Below are 22,907 nucleotides of genomic sequence, written 5' to 3'. Positions count from 1 at the left end.
AGAGTAACTTGTATCTATGAGTGTTAAAATAAATATAGTGGAGTAATAAAGTATTAAGTACAACGCAAGGGAAATACTCAAGTAAAGTAAATATATATATCAAAAAGGTAGAGTACAATACCTGAGTAAATGTCCTTAATTACTTTTCAGAACTGGTTTATGGTTACATCATTCACGCTTACATTCACAGCTATGGACAAGGATGCTGGAGATAAGAATTTTCAGAGGTGTAAGAGGTAGCTACTCATATCTTTTACCTAAGTACAAGTAGCAATACTACGTTGTGAACATACTCTGAAACAAGTAAAAGTCCTGTATTCTTAATTGTACTCAAATAAAAGTACAAAAGTATTTTCATTATTAATGAATTGATGTCAATGTTGCACTTGGTAAAGGGGGGATCATTTATTACTTGATATACTGATGGGTCGCCTACCCCATTACTAATACATAATGATTTGTTTATTTAAATCCTGTATTATAAACCATACCTGGAAAGTTTAAAAAACTACTTTTGTTTGGAAAAAATGTAATGGAGTAAAAATTAAGTAAAAATATAAAGTAGCATAACATGATAATACTGAAGTGAAATACCTCATAATTGTACTTATGTACTGTAATTAGATATATACTTAGTTACATTCCACCTCTGGGAATATTACTGCAGCAACATCGCGGAATGCCTGATCCCACAATGCTCTGCTTCACGAAGCAGGACTTCCGGAAAGTGACGTGTCTGCCCGCTGCAGAACCGGATGCTGGTGGCTGTCCGGTGTGGATGTCTGATGCATTGTAGACTGTGAAGAGGAGCAAGTTAACTGTGTAATTCCTGAGTGAAGACACGCCGGGTGAGGATGTTGCGGTGGCTGCTTGGAGCCGCGCTGCTGGCTCGGGCGGCCGGCTTCTACCTCCCGGGTCTGGCTCCCGTCAGCTTCTGCGAGTCGGGGAACGAGCAGGTCCCAGACTGCAAGGTAAACATGTCGAACATCACCTGAGCAGCTGCAGGGGCTACAACTAAACTGAACAACCAACACAGGATACACTCACCAAATGCATAGAGAAGAACATGTAAATGCAGAAGGTGAACTCGTTTTTTATAAGCAGCTCTAATGTATCTGGCAGCTAACCTTAGCCAAAACAAACAAAGCTAACGGATACTGTAATAAAAAACAGAGCATGCTAGCTGCTGGTTAGCTAAATACCTCCAAGTAACTTCGTTTTTCTGGACAAAACGTCAAACGTAATATTGCTAGACAGTTTAGCTAGAATGTCAGAATAAGTAATACTCTGATATTTATTTGCCTGAATTCTATGATTGTATTGTGAGAGAGTACAATCAGAAGCCCATTATTCGTCCCACAGAGGGGACGTTCACATTGTTACAGAAAAAGTAATATGACTTAATGAAAAATGAATTAAGAGGCATGCATTAAATTAAATAGAAGATAAAAAGATAAAATTACACAAAATACAAGTTACAAAAATAAACATCCAGGTAAACAACAATAAGTACCAGTAGCAGTATTTAAAATAAATAAATGAGAGTAGCATTTATAACGTAGTGTGAACAGATAACAGTAAGTGAAAGTATATATTGCGCAGTTATTTACAGATCTGTTACAGTAGTTGAATTGTCTAACTAAGAGATAGAGCCAGTAATAATCATAATTATAAAGCAGTATATTTATCTATATTCAGGGTGGGGATGGTTACTTTAAAAATGTGATCAGTAACCTAATCTGAGTACACAAATATAAAAGTAATTACACCGATTTCTTTCTGTTACTTTCGGATTACTCAATATCCAATGCAATAAATAAAAATAAGAGAATATACATAACAATAAGAGTTTTCTACTTAACTGTATACTAATGTAGCCTTAATTATCAGGTGTCCACCTACTGCAATGAATTATTATTTTTGAATTTAGAATAAAGAACAATTAAAGTAGCCTAAATATAAACCATAAAGAAAACAATTAATTTCAAAATGCTTTGTAAAATTGTAATCCTGCCGTAATCCCGATTAAAAAAAACGGTTACTTGTTTTGTTAATGTAGTTGTAATGGAATACCGTTACCTTTTTTGTGTATCATGATTACGTTATCTTATTACATGTATTCTGTTACCCCCCCAATCCTGTTTATATTGCACATAAGGAAAATGGCACAGCAGAATGGTTAATCTTTGATGTTATATGTGTGGTGGTCTACCAGAGGCCATGGTGGTTTTACACCCTGACCGCTGCAGGAAGGAAGGACCACTGAAGGAGCTGCAGAGTGCAGACAGGGTGTCCTGCAGTGGGTGGGACACAAAATAATTCCCATATAGAAGCATATGAAAAAGTCCTCTTTACATTTTGTCAGCTGGACCCATTTGCTTGTTGCTAAATATAAGGGAAGTTTGATATTTAAATTCACTATGTTATGTCAGACTCTAAAGTCGGTTGTTTACCCACATCACTGACAGACCGCACTGATGTGTCCAGTATCAGTTGTGATAGTCAGTGGCCTCTAAACTTGCACAAAGCTCAAATGTTCATTTAATAGTCTTTAATTTAATCATTCAAACAGACTTGAAAACACATATTTAGAACATACTATATATCATTTGCAACGTTTTGCTTATACCAAACTTTGAATGACAAACCACCAACTGTCCTGTTTAGCTGAGACCCTTTTGTTAAACCAGAGGCACATCATGTACGAGTAGATCATGCTTTACTTTTGAATAACACAACATACACAGTTAAAAATGTATATTTTACAAAAATGTAAATGTGCCTTCTTTGCAAAAATATGGAAAGATGGGTTTGATCGGAATCTTTTTCAGTTAACATAATAACCTCCCTAATGATCCCATGATAGGCAGCTTGTCAGACCATGCTCTGTGAACATTTGTGCAGTAGGGTTTGGACTTCATTTTCCATGAGTCAGGTAGGCCTGTAGCAATTTCTACATGGTCACATATACTGGGAACTGATCCCCATCCCCAACCTAAGGTCACTGTTAGATATGTGAGTTATAGTTCCATCTAAGCCAGAGGTCGCGTTAACCGACAAATGTCCGTCATTGACGGATATTTTTTAGCTATGACGGAAAAATCTGAAGGCCGTCCGTCATTTTGACAGATTTTTACAATGATCATTACCAATAATAAACACAACAATAAAAATCACAGTTGAAATACCAGGCAAGTTGTGACAGTTTTCTTACTCTGCATAAGCTTCATTGCCGACACCAACTTTCAATCTGAGCCGACGTTACGGCTGTTCTGGTGTTCAGTGGGTCGATACATTGTAGCCAGCTGCGCAAATTCAGCTCCATCGCACTCAAAGCCATGCTCCGATTTAAAACCATTAGCGGTCTGTGCCATTAGCACAGTCTGAGATGTAGCCTATGGCTGCAGTAGTGTAGGCTATCTACCTGTTTCAGTGGGCTGTTTCCCCTTCTCAATCATCTGCAGAAAGCATGTGGGCGTAATTTTGCTATTTAAAAGAGATGCATTGAGTCGTTTGTGTCACTTCGCTGTCTCCTGTACCGCATGCAGAGGGATTTTCTCCCGATGAAGAGAGTGCTGGCAGGGTCGGGAAATCCCTCGTTCAGGGGCTCCTGTCGGCTGCTCATCACTTCGCTAGGGGAAATGTTTCCCGATTTTAGAGCGTTGGCTGAGGTGGCGCTGGTTATCCCAGTGTCTAGTGTTGCAGCTGAGCGGGGGTTCAGCCTTCAAAATAAAATAAAAACCGCCACGAGAAGTCGTCTGTCGGAGGCAAAGGCGCAGCATTTAATGTCAATCGCCTCGGCAGCAGAATCCATTGACACTTTTGATTACACGCAGGCAAGCGCACTGTTCAAATCCATGCGGCCAAGAAGGAAAGTTTGAGCTGCTTGAGCTGTTTGTATTTTCACTATAATTGACTTCGTTCGGCTAAAATAGCCCATCGTTCTAAGGCACAGCCGCTATGTTTTCACAGCTGAAAAAGTTCTGATCGTCAGAAAAGAAATGCATAATAAATAATTATTATTAAAACACGCTTGTTCTGTGAATTATTTTTTTTATGACAATAAGTCAATAAAAAACAATTGAGGCTATTAAATATAAGCATTATGGCTTAGGCCTAATATAACCATTTAAAAGTTAAAATACAATGACAGATAATAATGGACAATGACGGATTTTTTACGACCCTGCCCGTCAAAATGACGGACAATGAAAAAGTCTAGCGCAACCTCTGATCTAAGCACAAGGTTTCAATGTCAGGAAATGTGGTTCAAAAGATCATGGCTGACTCAAAGGTGTGTCTCTTTTCAGAATTACTTTATCCATCCCACACTGGGATTTTTTTTTGCAGCCTATTTTGTTTCTGCTCATTTGAGACAATCTTTTTAGGATAATCACATGAAGGAGCACACATCTCAGATCCCTTTGCTTCTATCAGAGTTACACATACTAATGCAGAAGTCATTTTTCAGACAGCCAATTGCTGCTTATATTCAGAATGTTTTGAACCCCTGACATTTTCTACAATGTCCTGTGACCAAATTTTGAACTTGAAAATAAAACCAATAACAATTTTACATTGATTAACTGTCCACTCAACACTTGAATGGCCTTTATTTGAATCATAAGTTGTTAAATGTGCCCAAAGCCAAAATGAGTTATTTTCCCCCATTCATATGACTTAGCCAAGACGCAGCAGCTAGGAGGGGAGGTTTAATGAAAACTCTACGGGCCTGATAGAAAGTAGAGCCATTTTAGCTCCTTGAGCCACTGAGCAAAGGTATGAGCGCTGTAACCAGTTCTCCTCATACGTACATGGTTTGAATGGATTCCCTCATTCTGAACAAAGCTTTTATTATGAAGCCTTTGCCGAACCCTGTGGGAGATTCAGGCACTTGCATGGTTCCCATTCATGCTTCAAATGTAGCTTTTACTTTCTTGTGTCACTTGTAGGTTACCTTCAAATCTGATTTGTCTGGAACATTACACCCACAGAGAGTAAAATAAGGCAGTAACACTTTGGATGAGTAATTGAAAATAGCAGTTATACATTATAAATACTTTTTGGGGGTCAAATTGTTTTTCTTCTCGGCAACAAACCTCCCTGTCATTTTATTAAAGGGGCCATTTTATGATCCTGGGGGGTTTTCCTTTCCTGCAGTGTTTCTATAGGGTTTTTGTGACTTTAAGTGTTCTGCAAAGGCTAACATCACTATGTAACACTCACACTTCTATTGGCTAGCACTCCAACACATTGTACGTGATAGGCTAAGGGAGGGACATCGTTAGCAGTTGACCCATCACATTAGACTGGGCTCTGGTTTCAGACGGAGGGTAAAAGGAGTTGCTGCAGAACAGGCAGTATGAGAAAAATAAAGAGCTTTTTGAACATTAAAGCATGGAGACATGTCACAGTTGAAGAAAAAATCAATTTAAACCTGAAAATGAGCAGAATAGGGCCCCTTTACTAATAGTGGCACTATATTAACAGAACAAATACTTTGGTATGAGGTCTTTTCCAATTCTTTATGACTTATTTTTCCTTTGCATCCACTGCCGGCTCGGTGATGAAGGGGCTTGAATTACTATGCAATATGACACCCACAGAGAACCAGCGAACAATAAGAGGAACAGTGGCATGTATAAGGTCTACGCATGTATCCGCTTGAACTTTTTAATGATTTATTTTAAAAAGTTGCATTCAAATAAATGAATGTCCAATTTCTTCTTCTGAAATGTCCAAAAAGAGTACCAGCCTAATATGTGTCTGTCTGCTTTGTGTTGTTCCAGCCCACCATCGAGCTGTTCGTGAACAGGCTGGATTCAGTGGAGTCGGTTCTGCCTTATGAATATACTGCGTAAGTGTGAAACAATTGACCAATGTGTGGTTTCTTTGTGTGACTTTTGCATTCCATCCATTCTCATCTTCCTATCTATATAATGAACCCTTCTCATCTTCCTATCTATATAATGAACCCTTCTCTCTTTATTATGCAAGGAACCCTGACCAAGTTTGTCTTTTTCTAAAGAATTTATTTTTATATTTGTTTGTATCCGCACTGTGGGACTGCCAGAAACGGTATTTCAGTTTTCTGTATGTATAACACATGTGGAAACTTTGACAATAAAGTGGACTTTGACTTAAATTATAATAATAATTCCAGTTATGAAAATCCTTACTTTGCATTACAGTAAGATTGGATCTGAATGAGTCCATGGTCAAAAGTGGTCTCAAAGTGAACAGTTATTTGAAGGAGTTTTTGGTTAGATGCCCAAAAGAAGGTCTGTGGTTAATACAAGCTTATGAAGACATAAAATGTGTAATTATAGTTTCAACCTGTCTTTGCCAAAGAGCACATTTTCTTCAATACTTAAAGCCAATGGAAAATACCATTGCGTTTAGTTTAAGCAGCCCTTGTGATGCTAACTGGGTTTCCCTACACAAATAGGTGATCACTGCACCACTTAGGGGATCTGTTCCTAAAGCTGAGAGCTTACTTCTCTGTTTGGAGTTTTCTACCGTTGGAAGCACTTGGTTCAGAGGAGTGACTGTAAGCAGTGTGAACAGAGGATAAAGGTCTTGTGCGAAGTAGCGGATCTAGAACATTTTACATGAGGTGGCAAAGGGGTGGCAAGAAGTTTTTGCAGGGGGGCACGGCATTTGTTTTATATCTTTAGTGTGATCATAATCAATAATACAATAAGAGGCATTTGTAAATCTTTGTGCAAGTAATCCTGTATAACACATAAATCAGAAAGCAGGAATTAACATGTTATTTCATGTGAGTGACATGCTATGCTATGTTACTGTAATGGAGGGGGTGTAAACACATACCATGTGGTCCAGCTAGAATGGCAACTGCCTCCCTGCCATCTTCCTCAGCCTCCCTCTGACTTCCTGCTTCTGTCCCTCTTTCTGAGTCTGAACCCTCTTCTTCATTTCTCACACCCTCTTCTTCTGTCTTCTTATCTTCATCTCCTGCTGTGGCCTTCTCCTGTTCTGACCCTCCTGGGCCCTCCGGTGTTCTCTCCTCTCCCTTTTCATTTCCCTCTCTCTTGTCCTCCTTTTCAGTTCTCTGACTTTTTGTGCTTAAACAATAATCAATATCCCCTTTTCTTTTCATGTATTGTTGAATTACTCCAGCTACTCTGTCCAGCAAGAGTCCAGATGTAAAGCACTGGTTAAAATCCTTGTAATACATTACACTGTAGGGCAATGTAGAAGTTAAATAAACTTAAATAAAACCAGAAAAGAAAAAACATTAAACCCTTTGTGTTCACACTATTTACTCAAATTGTATTTCCTCAGTTTGACGGTACATCTCTATTTACCGTCTATGCAGTAAACATATACGATGTAACCTGTTCTAATTTATTCCTTCTTTGCTGTGACATGTAAGGGTAACCTGAGTGTTTTAACTGCTTAGCTAACAAAATCAAAATGATCGATCTCCTAGCACTGTCACTGTGTTGTGTGTTGTTGGCCGTTTTTAATATTGAGTATTAAACTCTTTGTGTCTTTACTTAAATCAATACAAGGACAGAATGTTCCGCAGGGTAACGGACTTCACCTTCAGATGCTGGGGACAGCTCAGTCGCTGCTCTCTCGGCGGCTGCAGCTGTGTTACCTGGAGTGTGTGTGCACGCTACGCGGTTTAATGTGTCCTCCCCTGAAAACGTTGACATTGAACACTGTTTATGCAGGTTCGACTTCTGCTCAGAGGAAAAAATGAAACGTCCATCAGAGAATCTGGGCCAGGTTCTTTTTGGGGAGAGGATTGAACCCTCACCATACAAGGTAATACACATCTTCAGAAACACACACACACAGACACACACACACACACACTCTCTGCAACACTGCAATTGAATTCCATGAATGAAGAGCTTTCATTGGCTACACTCTTAAACAAATAGATACAGAAGGTATGTATGCAGTCCTATATTTAGGTAAGGGTTAGGATGAGCCACGTTTCTGTGCTCCCGGGTCGACAGGCAAATCTTTTTTATATATCACAAAATCCTAGCTTCGTTACTGAGGAACCGCTGGAGGGGACTGAACAGAGAGGAACACTAACTTCCAAAAGTGGATGCCAATCTGGTAACAAGGCATCAGCTTTTGGTAGCAGGAAGAAAAAAAAGGCTCCCTTTTTAGTAACCTTTTATTTGGGTTATTAAGACACAAGGCAGTTATTACACAGTCTAATAAGGAAAATGTCACATCCATCTCAAAGATTTAAGGATACTTTGCCTCATAAATGCATTTTCTCTGCATGGACAGTCCCCCATTTGGTCCTCAGGAGGTGTTCACAGTTAGCAGTACACTTAACACTGATGTGTTACGCTGCTTCAGTCCACTTTAAGCAGAGCTGGAAGAAGTACTCAAATGATTTACCGAGAAAAAGTAGAAATACTTCAGTGTCTAGTGTTAGTACCAAAAGTTAAAGTACTCGTTATGCATTAAGATCCATTTAAGCACAATATATTTGATATTTTTGTATTAAAACAATAGGTGGATTAAGGTGTTCATTACCTCAAAGTCAGCTTTATTGTCAATCTTTCAGTTTGTGTGTACAGACAGAGAGAACGAAATATTTGATACAAGTTGGGTTTATTTAAATGACTTTAACTAGAAAGTATAACGTATAATAAGATACAGTATGACAACATATTGCTTAATTTATATTTTGTATTTAGAACCTAATACTGCAAAGTAACTAATCTACAAAATAAATGTAGTGGAGTAAAAGTGTAAAGTAGCATAAAATAAAAGTACTCAAGTAAATTACCTCCTTTTTTGAACTTAAGTACAGTACTTGAGTAAATGTTGTGAGTTTCCACCACTGACTTTAAGAGCAAGTATTTCCAGAAGCTCTACAGACATTGGAGGATGGATATTTAATATGCACTCACATGATAGACACTACTACTCATTAGCTTTGTAAGCATTTGTCATCATTTCCATGGAAGCTTTTCTTTTATTGATAAAGCGTGACACCTGCATCTTTGTGAGGAACAGCTCTCATGCAGGACACACAGATTTGATACTGATCTTTAAATTTGACCTGGTGTGAAGCCAAGTAGTGTTCCTGCGTTCTTGTGGGTACCTTTAGGGAGACATAAGCTATTGCACCCCTTTTATAAGTCATAACAGGACATATTAACCCAGACAAAGACTAATGTCAAAGGAGTGCAATGAAAATGTGACATTGTTAATCCTGTGTATTTTTTATATCAAATGTAACTTGTTTTTTGTTTTGTAAACGTTGGGGAATGATGCATTGTGTATATCATGATGGCAAACTTATCTGAGCACTGACCGTGTCCTGTGTGTCAGTTTGAGTTTAAGAAGGATGCAGTGTGTCAGTCGGTGTGTAACAGAACCTACGACACCAGCAAACCATCAGACAAGAGCAAACTGGAATTCCTGAAGAAGGGCATGCTACTCAACTACCAGCATCACTGGTACGTAGAATCCACTGTCATAATCATTTCAAGTGAAGGAAACACACACACACACACACACACACACACACACACACACACACACACACACACACACACACACACACACACACACACACACTGCAATCAAAACCTCATTATTGTTTGTTTGGAAAAGCTGTAATTCTGGTCAGCGTCACTTCTATCAATAATCAGTGCGCCTGTGTTCAAACACAACATCTGAGAGGATCTTGCATGTGTGTTTAAACACCTGAAATGAATATAACAGTGTTAGCTTTATGCCACGTCTTAAGTCATAATGAATCATGTACAATCATGCCAACAGGGGGAAGCTAAACTGAATCAGAAATCCTTGATTTGTCCCACAATGGGAAATGTTCCGCATTCCAGCAGGAGAGGTCCAGTGCAGAGGAAAGTAAAAAGAGTTGACTGATATTATATAAAAAAGTAGGCGCACGTTATGAATTATAAAAACACATTTAGTTCTAAAACACTCCAGAAAGGTACACCATGGTAAAGAAACAACAGCATTACCATCAAATAAATAGAGATGGAGCTGGTGATTTAAAATAAGTGTAAATAAATGCAACAAAAGAAAATAAAGAGTAAATTGCACGTAAGCACGTTTTATATTTAAAGGCAGTTTTATTGCACATCAGAGATATTACAGTCTGACCGTTGCAGGAAGGAAGGACCTACGGTATCTCTCCCTCTGACACCGTGGTTTCAAAGTCACTTTATGTTGAGCAATTCCAGTATGTTTGTAAAGTCAAATGACAAATTCAAATCTAAAAAACCAACAGTGTGATGAAGACTAGGTAAGTCTCAAGCCTCCCTACATTTTTGGCCCCTGCACATCGATGTTCCCTAAATGTCTCATATACAGGCTGATGCTAAGATATATTTTGTCCAGCAACTCCAAATATCAGCCTCAAGATGAGAGCACGGTTTCATAGTCAGCAAAAACATAAGGATCCGAATCAGGTTATTGACAAGTAGGTTTACACATATGAGGAATTTTCCTTGGTCTATATTTTCTTATGGAAGCGTATTTGCCTGTCATCTCTGAATCTCATTTCTCTGTAGTTGTTTGTTGCGTCAACATTAATCCCTTCATAGTATAAACAATCCAGCCCCTGCAGCTTCTGGGTTCACAGCCATTGTTGGTCAGTAGGTGCAGAGTGTTGCTGTTATAGATATAATGACAGCTTCTGTTGTGTTTAAAACAGATGTGCTTAGCAAATATTATCCATCTCTACCCTGAGCCGCTTATGATAGAGATTATAGGGGTTTAAAATCAGTGCTTTTGACAATGACGGGTAGTAAAAAAAATAAACTAGAATAGATGCCGATAAAAGAAGTAGCTGTGGGTGGAAAGTTATTGAGGGTCTGATTTGAGGTGGTAAAAGTGACATTCCTGTTAAAAGACAATTTAAGGATGTGTTTATTCAGTACTTTTACTTGAGGAACATTTTGAATGCATCACTTTTACTTGTAACAGAGTATTCCTACAGTCTGGTACTTCTACTTTACTCAAGTACAAGATCTGAGTACTTCTCCCACCTCTGTTAAACATCCTGTAGACGTTCAGACGTTAGAAGCTGCTTATATGTATATATATACGGCCGCGGAAAAAATGAAGAGACAACTTCAGCGTTAACCTTTTTCTCTTACCTTAGTTTACCTTTTTATTTAAACGTAATACTATTGCGTTCAACTAACATACGTAGTACAATGATGTGTACTTATGACAAAATGCATTTAATCAAAGTCTCGTTTTTTTTATTGTTAACTGATGACAAATGTTTTGTGACCGTTCAGTAGATAAGGGGAGGTCAGCGTAGTTTTTTAGGGTATTTGGTTAGTGTTAGGTGTTTTTAGCTTGTAATACTTCTGTATAATACATGAACGCTCTCACTTCTAGATGTGTCAGTTATTTATATTGCAGATACTTTCTGTTTGGTGTCCATTCTGCCTCCTGAGTGTACTGTTTAAACCATTTGTGAATAAATATAGTTTGTTAGGTCCCTTGTTGTCATTTTATATTGTCTATGCTCACGTGTGTTTGTGTGTGCAGGATTGTGGATAACATGCCTGTGACCTGGTGCTACGATGTGGAAGACGAGCAGAAGTTCTGCAATCCTGGTTTCCCGATTGGCTGTTACGTCACAGAGGCGGGACGAGCCAAAGACGCCTGCGTGGTCAATGTGAGTCAGTTTTTGATTCGGTTTCGAAGTGTCTTTTTTGATATTACGATACTATAATACTTGAATGGTCAGATCAAAACTGAAATTTGACTTGGGTCACAGCAGCTCCATTTGTAACATCAAACATGGACAAATATCAAGACACAATGCATGAACAAAAGAAACCTTTCACACACATCACAATCACTGAGAGAATCATGCTCAAAAACCCTTTAGCGTGCATTTGATCTGAGATTTAGCTCTGTGTTTACTGTGAGGATTGACCGGGGCACAAAGGAGGGCTTCAGTCTGACTATAGTGAATAGCATTTCAGTCTCAATGGTTCATATCCTACACAGATTAACTGAAATAACTCACTGCCACCCCATCTTTGCTTTTAACATGCTCTGTGTCTTGGTTTTGTTTTCCAGTCTAACTTTAATGAAAAGGACTCGTTTTACATCTTTAACCACGTGGACATCACCATCCATTTCCACATCGTGGAGCATGAACAGCTGGGAGCTCGGCTGGTTGCTGCCAAGGTTGAACCCAAAAGGTAAGGCAGTTTTAAATAATGTGGCACAATATAGATTATAAGACCTCATACTTGTGGTACTGTTGTCATTTTCATAAACCTATATTGCATATATTATTATCTTCTGGTTCTTTTACTGAATTTGCCAGAAACTCCCCACTGATTATACCGTTTCACTGTTTCATTTTTAATCTATTTGTCCATGTGTTTTGGGGTCATCGTATTGTACTGTGGATAATTGAGTATCTGATATTTCAATTTGAATGTAATTTTTTTAATTAAATTGATCGAATATGGAAATGTTAGCTTTGTTGCGATGAGTATGCGTAAAGCAGAGTTTGGAGAAGTACACACATCTTGTATCAGAGTGTAGGAATTCTCTGTTACAGTAAAAGTCCTGCAATCAAAATGTCAAAAGTAAAATTACTTAAGTATTAGCATCAAAATGTACTTAAAGAACCAAAAGAACAAATACTCATTATGCAGATTGGCCCATTTCAAAATAATAAATATCATATGGGCCGCTGGATAACTCACTGTTTTGAACTGGCTTCTTCTATCTGCCTAGTAAGCTGGTTAAAATCCCGAGGTGGCCGAATATTCAGGCAATGTCCTCCCCTCTGTCTCGGCCTTTCAACTCTACTCATCTCTAATAAAGGCTCTCTGGTCCACAAAAATACCGTCATTATTTTCTCAAAATATGATATGATTTGAATATGACTAATATAAATGTATGCTGTTGAATTTACTCCAGGTGTGCTCTTTATATTTCACATCACTAATCCAAATCTGTAAAGTAACTAAAGGTATTAAATAAATGTAGTGGAGTAAATCTACACGATTAACCTCTGAACTGTGGTGGGGTAGAAGTTAAAAGTAACAAAAGATGGAGTCCCTGAATTGTACTTAAGTACAGCACAGTAAATCTACTTAGTTACTATAAACCACTGGCGTTTAGTAGTGTGCATTAATATTTTGGTAGTTCTTCTCAGTTAGTTAACCAACATTTTCACCTTCACCTTCTGTTCAACTGAGAACATCCTGATTCTGCCAGAATGCTCCTTTCATTATCTCCAGGCTGGACCCCCCCACCCCTTTCTTCTCTCTGTGTTTCAATCTGCACCACCAACTCCAGTCTATGTGTTTCCCTCTGCAGACAGTTTGCTCTGTGTATGAATAGGACAAAGACAGCTGAATGCTTTGAGTCTGTATCCACGTTTGACCAATAAAAAAGCCACCACACAGGACTCTAATGCTTAAATGTCTGTGTATCTTGTCTCTTGCAGCTTTCAGAGCTCTGATTGTTCTGGGGGGCCGAAGTTCCTGAAAAACAAACAAACAGGACTGTTTGACATCAAATACACCTACTCCATCAAGTTTAAGGTCAGTACAACAGAATCCCCTTTATGTGTTTAATGCTGCATGCTGAGTTTTAGAAAAGTGGAAAAACAGATCTAGCTTTAAGTTGGTTAAAGACTGAACACCTGAATCCTTCCTGTCTCATGTTTATTCATATGTTCCACACTAATATACTCTTACTCCACTTTGAGAGCTTGGCCTTCTACCAAACTCCTGACAGTGGGCCGGAGCAGTAAAATCAGAGAATAAATCCTATAGATAACCACAAGTCCTTCCCTTGGTTTTAGTGTAATAAAGTAAATTATGAAAATGTTCACATTTATTTACCTATCTTTTTACAAAACATTATAAACAACCTGATGATTTCATGCCTCATTTTATAGTTGACACATGTGCATCACAACTGACTGATCAGTGTGTCTACAAAACCCTTTATTCTCCGGTACCTGGAACTGAACGATACAGTATTTCTCTTCATGAGTAATCCTGACACACCAGCATACAAACTAAGGTGGGAGCTATTGAGGAAGAAGGCTCAGTTGTAAATATATTACATTTATAATGAACCGTTGAAATATAAATTAAACTGTACACGTAGAAAGCGCACGAGAGTCACAGCGCACAGACGGAGCGGTCCGCCCGTCAGCGACGTAAACAGCAGAAGCTCCGGTAAGGATTCTTAATGTGTGTGAACAAGCAGCGAGCACACACACACACACACACACACACACACACACACACACACACACACACACACACACACACATACACACACCGTATATTGTGCACCAGGCATGAATAGATAAACCATCACAGCTTCAGAGGGAAATTATGAATGTGTCAAAAAGCACATATACCTGGGTAACTGTTGCAGGTGAGGGACACTGGAATTCCAATTAGAAGCAGATGGAATTTCCCCCTTTTATTAGGAATTCTAGGTTTTGCAGAGCATTGACATGCACAAAAACCGAACACTCAAGATAATATCGCTTTTTTAACATTTTGTGCACTTGTGTGTAGGAGGACAAGACCATTCGTTGGGCATCTAGATGGGACTACATCCTGGAGTCAATGCCTCACACCAACATCCAGTGGTTCAGGTAAGACTCTTAACACACACTGACAATCATTTAGTTCCACAATCTGCAGCTTGTATATAATCCTTTTCCCAATAGTTAGTTGTGGTTTTGAGCCCTTGTTGTATTTCTTCTATCAGTACTGTTTGGAATTTCATTAACAACCACATAGAGCTGTAATACGTTATGGGATCCTGCAGGGACAGGTGGGAACTGCTGACCCAAGCTTGGTGAGAAAGCAAGATTCCAGATGATCTGCTTTATATACGCTCTCAGTTTGAGGAGTTTCTTTATCTTGCATTCACACTTTAAATCAGAGCAAAGCAGACTCTGAAACTATTTCAACAACAGCAGGGTGAAGGGGGTTCCGCCTGTCTTCCTCCTCTATAGACGACAGTCCCACCATCCAGCAGGAGTCCTGTCCAGCAGGCTTACAGCTATAGCAGAATTATTATTATTAGAATATTTAGTCACCTGATGTTTTTTTATTTTGTCTGTAAAAAGATCTGTGGTTAACACAAAGAGCTGAGAAGAGATTTTAACGTTGTCACCCACTGTTGAGTGTGTCAAACAGTGTCCTTTTTTTGGGGCAACCAGTGCTTTTAATGAAGTGACAGCTATGAAATGGGGAGACAGAGGGGATGACACGCGGCAAATGGTCTCATGCAGGATTTGAACCTGGGTCGTCCGCATGGGAATCAAACCACAAGTATATGGCCTCAAGCTCTACCAACTGAGCTATACAAACGCCAGTCGTATAACAGTGTGTTAAAAAAGGCATTTGCTAAGGGAAGTGGGACTGTGATGCAGTTTATTTATAGCCTAACACAACATAATTGAATTTATGTTTCAACCATTGTTAAGTAGTATTTATATGTGGAGATCCTCGTACTGCAATATTAAAAAATACCATCTCTTTTTGTCCCTCTGTGATGCTAACTTCTGGGTCGGTCTACAAAAACACATTAGCACTGCACCACTCTATTAGCTTAGTCATGATACCAGTGGGTCTAACAGCAATAACTCACTGGGATTCTCTCTGTTCGTCCCCAGCATCATGAACTCCTTGGTGATCGTGTTGTTCCTCTCTGGGATGGTAGCCATGATCATGCTGAGGACTCTGCATAAAGATATTGCCAGATACAATCAGATGGACTCTGTGGTGAGTACCTCTGGGGGGGGGTGGTAGCATGAAACATACTCAAAGAAGCTCTGATACCTGCACCTTTAAATGTTTATATTTAACCTTGCTCACATATCTGTATCTACAGCCCCAGAAAAAATGAAGCTACCCCTTCAGCATTATCATTTTCTCTTGTTTAATTATGTATAGGTTTGTCTTTGAGTTAAATGATTTTATTGTATTCTATAAACTATTGACAACATTCTGTTGGAAGTCAACAGACAGTGGAATGGCTGCCATACATGTAGAGATAAAGATTTAAGAAACATGTGGAGTGGTCTCTTTTTTCCGGAGCTGTACGTAAATTCCCATGGTCAGAGTTGAACTGTCATTTTTGTTATTTAGATTCACACTGGGTTTTTTAATTCTTAATATCCTTGTGTTATTTCCATGTGTACTACCATGTGGTCCTCTCTTATCCTGCGGCTGCTGTAACTCCTGAATTTCCCTGCTGGGATCAATGAAAGTTCATCTCCTCTTCTCTTGTGTTGTTCTGCAGGAGGATGCTCAGGAGGAGTTCGGATGGAAGTTGGTCCATGGAGATGTTTTCCGACCTCCGAGGAAGGGGATGCTGCTGTCCGTTTTCCTCGGCTCTGGAACCCAGCTCTCCATCATGACCTTCATAACCTTGTGTATGTCTCTTGAATTAAAGAGGCCCTTTTATGCTTTATGGGGTTTTCCCTTTCCTGTAGCGTGTTCTTTAGGTTTGTGTGCATGTAAATGGTCTGCAAAGGCTAAAATCCCTGTGTTCCCTTCAGAGGGAGTTTCTCTCCCACACACTCCCCCCCCCCCCCTGCCTTCATTGGATGCCTTTGTTTACTTCCGTGACAAAGTGACATCTCTACGTAACACTCATGCTTCTATTGATTAGCGCTCCAACACATTATACGTGATAGGCTTAAGGGCGGGACATCTGTAAGATTGACCAATCACAACAGAGCCAGCCAGCTAACCAATCAGAGCAGACTGGGTTGTGGTTTCAGACAGAGGGTGAGAAGAGGTGCTGCAGAAAGTATGAGAAAAATAAAGAGCTTTTTGAACATTAAAGCATGGAGACATGTCACAGTATAGGTACAAAATACTGGTATACACATGGAAATGAACATTATAGCGCCGTTTTAAACTAAAAATATAGCGACCAATATTATTCTACCCCAGATATCTCAGAATTGCTGTTTAGTTTTGATAGATAACAATAAATGTCAGTAAAGGAAGGTCTAAGATATGTTTGACATCCTTTAGAAACAGTGAATGAGCACTATGAAGTTTATTTCTTGACTGATAAAAGTTCTACTCACACAATTATTTTGTTCAAAAGGTAGAGTGTTCAGCTGAAATATGAGCAGCAGCTGGACTCTAAGACTGACCCACTGTGTCCTAACGTTACATCTGTAAGGTGTATTAATGCTGCCTGTCCCCTCTGTAGTCTTCGCCTGTCTCGGGTTCCTCTCCCCGGCGAACCGTGGCGCTCTGATGACCTGTGCTGTGGTTCTCTGGGTTCTCCTGGGAACTCCTGCTGGATATGTGGCTGCCCGCCTCTACAAATGTAAGTGAGAGAGGTATTCATGTTGAGGGGAAAGGGAGAAAGAAATCCCAGGTAGAGCTGCAGTTATTGATCATCTCATTATACAGTTGGTTTGAATTGTTTTCTTTACATTTGGTTGACGTGCTTTTTTAATTTGCCATGTCAGCTTTCGGAGGAGAGAAGTGGAAGACCAATGTCCTGCTGACAGCCTTCCTCTGCCCTGGGTAAGACAGCTAACATGAGAAAATATTTAGACCCAGCACTTGATCCTGTGCTTCATTAATCATATCACCCTCCCGTCTCTGCAGGGTGGTGTTTGCAGATTTCTTTGTGATGAACCTGATCCTGTGGGGGGAAGGGTCTTCAGCAGCCATGCCCTTTGGGACCCTGGTAGCCATATTGGCTCTTTGGTTCTGTATCTCAGTGCCACTCACATTTCTAGGCGCATACTTTGGCTTCAAGAAAACAGTAAGTGAACGTCCATTTATTCCTGTTGCACTGTTGTATTCATGTCATGGAGGTTAACAGACAGCAAGTCATTATGAAAACAAACAAACAAACAAACAAACAAGCAAACATGTTGTTCAGTGTCATGATGATTTCCTTGTCCACCACCTTCCAACAATCTAAATGTATGTTTTTGTAGTGTCAGTGTCTGACGGTTTGATTCTCTCTCTGCTGTGACTGCTGTTCTCAGGGTATTGAACACCCTGTGCGGACCAATCAGATTCCTCGCCAGGTCCCAGAGCAGTCCTTCTACACGAAGCCTTTCCCCGGTATCATCATGGGAGGGATCCTGCCTTTTGGATGTATATTTATTCAGCTCTTCTTCATTCTAAACTCCATATGGTGAGAATGCAGTTTGTGCTACTAAATGTAGGTTTGAAAAGCTGAGCATCTGATCCTTTTTTCAGTCAGAGCTGTGGGGAGTCCCTACGTTTAAAAGGTGATGTCAGTCACACTCTGAAACCTGAAGTCAGAATCAGAGTCCTTTATATGTCCCAAAGCGAGTATTAAAACTTCTACATATTAAAAAATGGAAGCAAAGTTCGGCAAGGAATATTTCTCATCTTGAATATTTAAAAAAAAACATTGCACATTGTCCATGTTTAATAGAATGTAGTAGGACACATTTTTATAAATATTTGGTCAGATATGGTTTACACAAACTGTGTAAAAGGGATGATTATCCTAGTTAATTATTGGGTATTACTCAAAAGTCCTACATTAACAGAAATAATGACTTTTCACATCACTTTGACAGTCCATCTTAATGCTAGATAAATGATCCTAGTGGGCAGAACTAGAGATTTTATCGACTGCCACCAGTTCGACTCTGGACTTGCTGGAACTCCACCCAGTGGAGCGGGCCTAAAGAGAAGAGTCTGGATCAGCAACGGCAGCACAGTGATGTGTTGACTGGTGTGTCCTGACTGTAGCGCTGTGTGCCGTACTGCAGGTCCCATCAGATGTACTACATGTTCGGATTCCTATTCCTCGTCTTCATCATCCTGGTCATCACCTGCTCTGAGGCCACCATCCTGCTCTGCTACTTCCATCTCTGTGCCGAGGTGAGCTGCAGATCAATGACACAGTGACATCATCAGGTTTCAGGGACTCAAATAATACTGATATTTGTCTGGTATCATCAGCTGTTCATTTTAGATTTCAACAGGGTTTTATTTCAGGTTGGACTGTAATGGAATGGGCTGAGATTGATTATTATTATTATTGATCCAAAGATGTTTTGTTACAGCAGCTTATATAAATAAATATTCAGTCACTATATCAAGCGTCTTTGAGCATTAGGAAAAGCGCTATAAAAATCTTGTGTATTATTATTATTATTTATATAAATATCATCAGTAGAAAGATAGATATCTATAGGGAATCTCAAATCAAATAAACAATATGAATAAGCAGATGTATTTTAACTCGGCAGCTTTGAGCAGGCTCTGTATGGCGGGGCCACTCACTCATTCCGTTAGGGTCTTAATTTAAATAACAGTCCCTCCCCCCTCCCCTCTGCTGTGTCTCCCCTCAGGACTATCACTGGCAGTGGCGCTCCTTCCTGACCAGCGGCTTCACGGCTGTCTACTTCCTGATCTACGCCATCCATTACTTCTTCTCCAAGCTGCAGATCACCGGCCTGGCCAGCACCATCCTGTACTTCGGATACACCATGATCATGGCCCTCATCTTTTTCCTCTTCACTGGTGCGTGGAATAACAACAAGGGAATCTCGGGGTCGATGTTTTTCACGCAACAAACATGAGTATTTTGAGGGGTTAAAGAGTTCTGAGGGGGGGGAACCTTCAGAAAGGAGCGATTTCTTAGTTTTATTACTGATGGAATGTTTAGACCATCATGTCTTGATTAATGAAACAGTATCTGAGGCAGAGGATATCAAGTGTAATGTGTGTGTTGGTGCTGGATTCAACTCCAGAACTAAAGAGCAGTGATTTGACTGGAGGGTAATAAAATAAACGTGCCCATCTGAATAAAATAAGTAGCAATTCATCTATAGAGTTACATGTCACTGCCATCACAGCAGAATGTAGCTGCTAAATAAAGAAATAAAACAGCAAAAGAAACTCTAAATAAAACTGTGAATCAGCCGGAAAGGTTTTTTTTTTGTCCAGGCAAGAGTGCCCCGTGTTGCTTTATTTTATTTTAAGGTAAGATTGAGAAGAGAATAAACAGTACGGATTCACAAGGATATGAAATAATAATAATAATTATATTATTTTATTCCAATAACACAATACATAAAGAGCAATGGTCCCGCTGTGGATTGTCCTTTGGTTCTTCTGGTAAAAAAAACCTTTGCCAATCTGATGCGCCAACCCCCCACCACCAGTCTCCAATATCTCATAATCAGCAGGTCGAAACCGCCTTGAAAACAACCAAAATAATTACAATAAATTCTGATTCATTTAATGTAGGAAAAAATAAATGTTGAATTACTTATTTAAATAATTAGATGTATTGCTCTTACACATTATGTTACATGATTTTGTGCTGTGGGTTATAAAACCAAATAATAATGAAATATCCCACATAATTAAGTGTGTGTCTTCTGTCCTCAGGCTCCATCGGCTTCTTCGCCTGCTTCTGGTTTGTCACCAAGATCTACAGTGTGGTCAAAGTGGACTGAACGACTCACACACACACACACACACACACACACACACACACACATATGCACACACACATACACACACATACACACACACACACACACACACACACACACACACACACACACACACACACACACACACATAAAAGCCCATATGCACGCACACACACACACACACACACACACACACACACACACACACACACACACACACACACACACACACACACAGAGACTGTACATGTCTGGAGGTTGCTTTTTCCCCATGAACCTCTGGAACATTGAACATTTCCATCTTTCCACCCCCCCCCCCCCCCCCCCCCTTTCTTCAACCGGAGACGACTGCTGCCGCCTTCTCTCTGTGTGCCTAAGCTGTTTTTTGTGTGAGCATGTGTACTCTGGGTTGTCATTTTGAACATGCATCATGTATCTGCCTATAATCTGAAACTAATCACAACTCTACGAGCCTGGAGTCTTACTCATCGACAGAGGGAGCCACATCAGGTCTACGTCTGTCCCATCCTCCATGCACTCTGAGTTCAAAATGTAGGAAATGGTAGAGAAAAATAAAGCTGCGGGGGGCTGCTTCTTAACAAACATGTCCATGTGTCAAATGTCTCCACAGTGTGTCCCAACATGTGCTAAAAGCAAGACAAAATAGGTCAGGACAGTTCAGCAGTCTGAGTTTAGCCTACTTTATTTCATTTTGAGATTCACAATGGGTGCTTTGTGCTCATCAGCATTTTATGGAATGGATTTTCTTTCTGAGGTGTTGATAAGGGTGACTCATCTGCTGGATTTGTGGAGGATGTCTTCAGTAAAGGCCTTGAAGGTGAAACAGAGTCAGTTTGAAAGCTCCCATAGTGCAGGAAAAGACAAAAACAATCCAAGTATTATACTCCTGATCAGACAGAAAGCCAGTTTGGGAAACTAACTTGAGGACACACCCCTGTCCTGTTCCCCAAAATCTACTTTTTGTTGCCTCAGCGAAGCAGCAGTTTCATCTGCTCCCCATCGAGGTCCTGCTCAGCGTCTTGTTTTATCCTCAGGATGTCTTCAGTGTGTTTTGAGCAGGAAATGATGACCAGAAGAAATCTGTCAGTGTGAGTTTCCCAAGCTCAGTCAGAGGGTCTCTACATCTTTGGTTAAGGGTTACAAATGTTACCTCATCCAGGGGTTAAATACTCTCCAAGCTTAAGCTCTAGAGTTCAGAAAAGTGAGAGTCATTTGAGAGCAGTGTAACCAGATTTAAGACTTTAAGTGTATAAATAATACAAAATGACGTCTGGAAACATAAACACTTCTAAAAATGTAGAAATGTTAAGTTAAAAACTGATTACACATGTTTATAATATGTGTGATACATTTATAATACATTCCTATAGTTGCTCGTTATTGAACATTATAACTTTAAAACATAATTATATATGCATTGAATACCTGCTCTGATTTGTACTAAACATACATTCATATTCCTATAAAAAGGTCATTACAAAAAACGTAGTGCTAAGTGCGAACTTGTGCTAAGTGAGGCAGTGACGACACCCATTCTGTTTCTGACTTAATAACCACATTTAATGTATGGACGATATGACAATATGGAGTTATAGCGGGATCATGACACCAGGGGCTCAGCAGAAATGCCAGGTTTATACATTAATATGAAAGTGACTGTCAACAACGCGCAATTTGAACACCTGACTCTTGTGCCGCCCCTCTAAAAGACCAGTCAGTTCTGAATGTTGAGAGAAAATGTGTTTATAATGTAAGCTTCATAAACCAATATATCAATCATAACTGCAGTGAGTCCATTTTAATCTTCATTCTTAATTGAAAAACACACTAATCAGTTTGTGCATATGAAGTGTTTATGCCACAGTGCAGACGCTTTTGTCCCAATCCAGCTCGTAGCCTGACACATTTACAACATAGGAGAAGTTACAAAAAAATGGTTTGTTTATGCAACTAAATGAAAAATGATTACAAAGACGAGATAAACCAAATAGAGCAAACCAAACAGGGTGGACGCCAGTGGAGAGAACTGGTAAGAGGACAAACCAGCAGCCCAAAAAATAGAAGTGTATTAGTGAGTCCCAAAGAGGAAGGCTTTATCTACACAGGATAAAATGACGTTACATTGAGCTGACACTTTTATCCAAAGCGACTTACGATAAGTGCGATAAACCATCAAGATTCAAACTAAGGACAACAAGAACCGTGCTGACATTCATTCAATGAGCAACATCATTGTGAGTGCTGCTGCTTAAATTAAACTCGTTTTTTTTTTATTATTCGCAACAGTCCAAGCGAAACAGGTGGGTCTTCAGTTTGCGACGGAATATATGTATACTCTCTGCTGTCCTGATATCAGGGGGAAGCTCTTTCAACCATTTGGGAGCCAGGATCGCAAACAGGCCAGTTTTTGTTGGGGTGTACC

General features: G+C 39.6%; 1 protein-coding gene across 1 annotated transcript; it reads left to right on the top strand.

Annotated features, from left to right (window-relative positions):
- The first annotated feature begins 731 nt into the window (after positions 1 to 731).
- tm9sf2 (transmembrane 9 superfamily member 2) lies at positions 732 to 21,067 on the top strand. Its single transcript, XM_063874832.1, has 17 exons — positions 732 to 971; positions 5,790 to 5,857; positions 7,704 to 7,797; positions 9,337 to 9,464; positions 11,542 to 11,671; positions 12,082 to 12,206; positions 13,472 to 13,568; positions 14,565 to 14,644; positions 15,674 to 15,782; positions 16,303 to 16,435; positions 17,230 to 17,349; positions 17,495 to 17,552; positions 17,637 to 17,796; positions 18,026 to 18,177; positions 18,788 to 18,899; positions 19,373 to 19,544; positions 20,418 to 21,067. The coding sequence occupies exons 1-17, from the start codon at positions 855 to 857 to the stop codon at positions 20,483 to 20,485; spliced, it is 1,923 nt and encodes a 640-aa protein (XP_063730902.1). The 5' UTR covers positions 732 to 854; the 3' UTR covers positions 20,486 to 21,067.
- The last annotated feature ends 1,840 nt before the right edge of the window (positions 21,068 to 22,907 follow it).

Source organism: Eleginops maclovinus, chromosome 22 (genome assembly GCF_036324505.1).
Source record: "Eleginops maclovinus isolate JMC-PN-2008 ecotype Puerto Natales chromosome 22, JC_Emac_rtc_rv5, whole genome shotgun sequence".
NCBI lineage: Eukaryota > Metazoa > Chordata > Actinopteri > Perciformes > Eleginopidae > Eleginops > Eleginops maclovinus.
This window is presented reverse-complemented; position numbering and strand designations above follow the sequence as displayed.

Excerpts from the sequence above, each read along its gene's own strand:
- tm9sf2 (XM_063874832.1), top strand. The coding sequence starts at position 855 with ATGTTGCGGTGGCTGCTTGGAGCCGCGCTGCTGGCTCGGGCGGCCGGC. Across the intron at positions 17,350-17,494 it reads GGCTGCCCGCCTCTACAAAT|CTTTCGGAGGAGAGAAGTGG; the intron begins GTAAGTGAGAGA and ends TTGCCATGTCAG. Across the intron at positions 17,797-18,025 it reads ACTTTGGCTTCAAGAAAACA|GGTATTGAACACCCTGTGCG; the intron begins GTAAGTGAACGT and ends TGCTGTTCTCAG.